Source organism: Cyprinodon variegatus, unplaced genomic scaffold, assembly GCF_000732505.1.
Source record: "Cyprinodon variegatus isolate N-32 unplaced genomic scaffold, C_variegatus-1.0 Scaffold140, whole genome shotgun sequence".
Classification (NCBI taxonomy): domain Eukaryota; kingdom Metazoa; phylum Chordata; class Actinopteri; order Cyprinodontiformes; family Cyprinodontidae; genus Cyprinodon; species Cyprinodon variegatus.
In genome coordinates this window covers 192,846-197,554 of record NW_015150593.1, presented here as the reverse complement: position 1 = coordinate 197,554, position 4,709 = coordinate 192,846, and the positions used below count along the sequence as shown (strand labels likewise).

At 40.4% G+C, this 4,709-nt stretch overlaps 1 protein-coding gene across 2 annotated transcripts in view; it reads right to left on the bottom strand.

The window, feature by feature from the left end:
- Positions 1–4,709, bottom strand: part of LOC107086010 (pleckstrin homology domain-containing family A member 5-like) — a 190,532-nt gene that overhangs the window by 25,241 nt on the left and 160,582 nt on the right. The window contains exons 15-16 of one of the 2 annotated variants that reach the window (XM_015376728.1): positions 1,119–1,181; positions 961–1,041 (exon numbers count right to left, since the gene is read on the bottom strand). In XM_015376728.1, the coding sequence (XP_015232214.1) occupies positions 961–1,041; positions 1,119–1,181 (144 nt within the window). Of the gene's footprint in view, positions 1–960; positions 1,042–1,079; positions 1,182–4,709 lie in introns of those variants that run through there. The other variant, XM_015376727.1, reaches the window with a different exon arrangement.

Genomic DNA, 4,709 nt, shown 5'->3' with positions numbered 1-4,709 from the left:
TACAAAATCCCCATCTGAAACAAAGAAAATAAACTGTTTAGAATAATTTAGCTTTATTCAACTGGACAGGGGCGGATTTAGGAAATTTGGGGCCTTAGGCAAAGACAGGCAGGGGGCCCTCTGAATTGAGAAGACAACACATAAAACAGACCCATTCTACAGATAAAGAAAGTTTAAAAGAATAGACATACAGTATTTGTTCTACCTGTATTTCCTCTCTTCTTATCCCTTTTCTTGAGGTTTTCCTCTCTATGTTTTCTTTTTTTGCCCTTTTCCTTGTGTTTTCAAAAAGGCAAAAGTAAATAACCCAGTCCTTCTTTTCACTGTAGACAAGCCATGATCTGCTTATCTGTTCTCCATTTTTCATTTGGATGAAATAATAGCTGCATGAGTCATGACAGCAGACAAGATAGAGGAGAGCAGGAGGCGGGGTTACCAATCTACTTGCTCTTGAGAGCAGAGTTCGCTGCTTTTAGATAAGTCTCCATAAGCAGAAGAAAGTCGCTAGATTTGGCACTAGGCGCTTTTTTTGAAATCAAAGTGCTAGAGGGGTCTAAAAAGTCGCTAAATATAGCGACAAAAGCGCTAAGTTGGCAACACTGCTCTTCCAGCCATTTGTTTTCAAATGGTTTGCTGCTGTCTGTTCGGACCTTTCTGAACATGTGCAGCTAATGGACTGATCCAATATGGTGGACACTGAAGAAAGGGAGGGGTTGAGACATACTTGGTTTTATAAGCGTTCTGATTTTATTTTAGTAAAAGGATTTTTATCAAAAACATAATTCATGTGCACAAATAAGTAATAGCAGTAATAACCATACATGTAAAAGGAGTTTAACGGGGGGGAATTTGGGGCCCTAGGCAACTGCCAGGTTTTGCCTAATGGTAAATCCGCCCCTGCCACTGGAAATACTGTTTCATCTAAGGAAGTAATGATGATAAATGACACGCTCTCTTCACCTTCTCTCTCAACAGCTGCTGAAGCTTCTCCTCCTGCATCTTCACCAGTTTCTCCTGCTCATAAAGTCTGCTGATTATACCCTGAATACAAAAAAAAAAGTCTGAAAAACATATCTTACAACAAAATGAAGAAATTAGTCAAACAGGATACGACTTACATCAATGTCCTCCACCTCCGGTACATACGTGTAGACTGGTTCCCTGTAGTCTTCTGGGTTCATCTGTTAAGATGAGCACAGTGTTAGAAAAAGGTAACAGGTCAGCTCATACACTTTAGGATCTGGAGATCTAATGCAGTGTCGTTACAGGGGCTCTCTCACTGAGCCTGGTGATTAATCTCAGAGTGGGAACTAATTCACTAAATCAGGCAAAACCTGCAGTCTAAACGCAATCCCTCTGCAGATGAACCTTCTGAATCATGTTTCCTCTCCGGTCACTTTTCTACATCAGAGAGAATAGTTGGTTCCATTGGAAGCGGAATAAGAAGGAAGAGAAGACAAACTTTATTCAGCTATGAGAGTTTTCTACTGAAGGAGCTCAGCAGGACTGTGAAGTCGTTCATCAACATCGATCAAATACTTTATTGGAAGAACTTGATTTCAGATCACTTTCAAAGTTTAATGAGGAGAGAACATGTTAGCAACCATAAAGTGGTCCAAAACTAAAATGGCCTACAGTAAACACACGAGCCCCATTTACACTACCCTCTGAAAACCGATCCGTACCGAGTTTCGGACTGAGCTTGAATCAGAGCTCGCTTCCTCACAACCCTTTACACATCACGCAAGTACAATTACGGTACTACTGCTTTCTACAGGTAAACAAGCAAACCAAAATGCGACGCCCATACCATTAAGGATGCTTGGTTATAACTGTGATATTTTCATTGTTTGAGGAGAGTCAGGTGAAGAAGGCAGCCTTTGACTCAGGAAACAATGACAGAGTTGAGGTTCGTCACACTGCTAAGCAGAATCATAGCTGGAAATGGTGTGGCACGGTAGGGAAGCATATATTATTATGAATTAGGGGTGGAACGGTTCACAAAATCCACGGTTCGGTTCAGTTCACGGTTTTCGGTTCGGTATATGTTCATTGTTACACCGAAATGTTGGTCATGTTGCTGTTAGCATAACCAAAACGTGTTGCACAATGCTTGCACACTGTTGCACTTTTATCCACAACTTTCTTTCCGCCGTCATCGTAGGTCACTCTAAATGCAAAGTGGTCCCATACAGCAGACCTATAAAGTGCTGCTGGCGCGTCTTCCAACTCCTGTTCTTTCCCACTCGCCATACCCACACAATTCTCCACAACAACTGATTTTTTTCTGCTACACCCGGCTACGCTGCTTCGCTTCTTCTTCTTCTTGTTTACTACTGGTGGTTGGCTTTGGTCGCAGTACCGCCACCTTCTGCTCTGGAGTGTACACGCTTCGCCTATGAGAAAAAGGAGCAGCGCATGAACTGAACGCAACACACGCGAACTGAACCGAGACAGTCGAACCGAACGGTTCGGACGGTTTTCATAAACTGCTCCATCCCTATTATGAATGTCTGAAATTTCCTTATTACGGAGGCTGACAGGAGGCTGAAAGGAGATGACGCCATCTCCTCATGCGCTCTTTGTTATCTGAGAACCGTGCCAGAACTGAACAGCGCCGAGTCCTACTGATGAACTAGTACCAGCTTAGTGCGGTTCCGTTGTGTCCGACACAGTCTGGTTCACTTGTGCGTACCTTTTACACTCAACAGTTATCTTTGTTACCATGCTCAGACCATTCGTAGGACGGTTTTAAAAGGGTAGTGTAAATTGGACTGCTTTGGGCTACTTGATTACCAGATTTGCACCATCATTCTAGACTGGCGATTGGCTGGTGTGGAAATAAAAGAAAATGGATCTATTTTCAACCGGTTGAAGTGAAACTTTTCAGTTTGGAGGCTACAGGGGGCAAAGAGGTTTATCTTTTTTGGTGTTTAACTTTTCTTTCAAAGGACATTTAACGTTTGGAAAGATTCTGAGCCTTTTGGAAAATTAAAGGTCTACACAGAGACTGCTACTGTAGTGATGCCAGCCATGTTTATCTCTACTTTTCAATTTCTCTTTGATTGGGAAATATTGATAAAACCTCGTTTAGCAGCAACTCTCATACTAAACTCAGGTGTGTTGCTCCAAACTGGCAGAATAGAAGAAATATGCCCTTTTATTGTCTTATATTATAGCTCCTACAGAAAAAAAGGGAATTGGAAGAAATGGTTTTTAGCAGGAATAAACATTTCTACAACTTTTAAACGACACCACTCAACAGGTTAAAGATGTTGTTTTATCAAACTGCTTCAATTGTAAATTATTATTAATCGAATGTTTTACCTCTTGAACTAATTCCTTTGAAATCAAGAAGCAGATTTTCAGATGTACCTTTAACAAACATTCCAACTGTAATAACTTTCAAGAAATGTTAAGATTATGAAAGAAACATTCGATTTCAGCTGCATTGGATCCCTTGTTTCCAAGAACAGTACAGAACAGATACCAACTTTAGTCAGAAATATAAAACAGTACAGTCCTCAAACATTGAGTCGGTGACTTCAATCTGAGTTGTTTTGTTTCTGCTCACATTGGATATGAAATGCCAGAATAAATTAGTCTTTAAATACAAACTTTCAGCATTTGATAAGGAAGCGTTTATTGCGTTTATTGATTAGAGAAATCATTTGAAACTCATTTTATGTGGACTAAATATTCCAGATTATTTTGGCATAAGTAAATAGTTTTTTACTTTAACTTCCAACTCATTTCAAATCCAATATGAGATCATCGACAAAAACAACACAAAATGACACACGGCCCAAATACTTTGAGACTCTATGAAGACATTCCTCTCTCACACCTGCGATGGTTCACACACTTCCCTGAACATGTTCTCCCTCTGTTCAACCACATGGTACATTTAAAGCAGCAGGAACCACATGGCATTCCACAGAGAGCATGCACACTCTCCCACAGCTCGGAGAGCTTCACAGAGGGGGGGTCATGTGGACTACCAGTTACATGGGGAGGAAGAGGAGGAGGAGGGAGACAGACTTCTGGCTGCAGGACAGGTGGGAATGCAGCTGAAGTGGTGCCGGTATGCCAATGAAAGAGTGAAAGGGGACCCTGGGGCGGTCAAAGAGGTGGAAAAGGGAGGTCACAGTTAAAATCAGGGAATTCACTTTATGACTAGAGGGCAGGGGGGGTTTAAAAGGGAAGTTTACCTAAAATATAGTAGAATAATCTGAACCACTGGTGCCGATATGTAATATAATCTATACTACTACACTCTAAGTGTTGGGCTTTAATGGAATAATCAAGCATCTTAACTGATTACACTAATAACACCATAATCTTTCACGCTTTAATTAAAACAACACAAATTATCTTACAGGATTAAATCTGGAAAAAAATAAGGAAGTGGTGATCTAAAAAGGTTTACTGTGGTAAAAATTGTCCTGCAAGTCTTTAAAATAGCACCCTGGCTGGGGGAGGGGCAATAACACAGGTAGATCTCAGTAAATTAGAATATCATAGAAAAGTCTGTTTATTGACTGATATGTTTTTAAGATGATGGCGTAGAGCTAATGTTAACATTTTTGAAATGATTTAAAGAATGAGAGACTTTTCAAAACAGAAATATATTTTTATGGTCAGATTAAGGCCTATGGAACCAATAAGAGACTGTTGACACTTAAAGGAATAGTACACCCAAAACATGA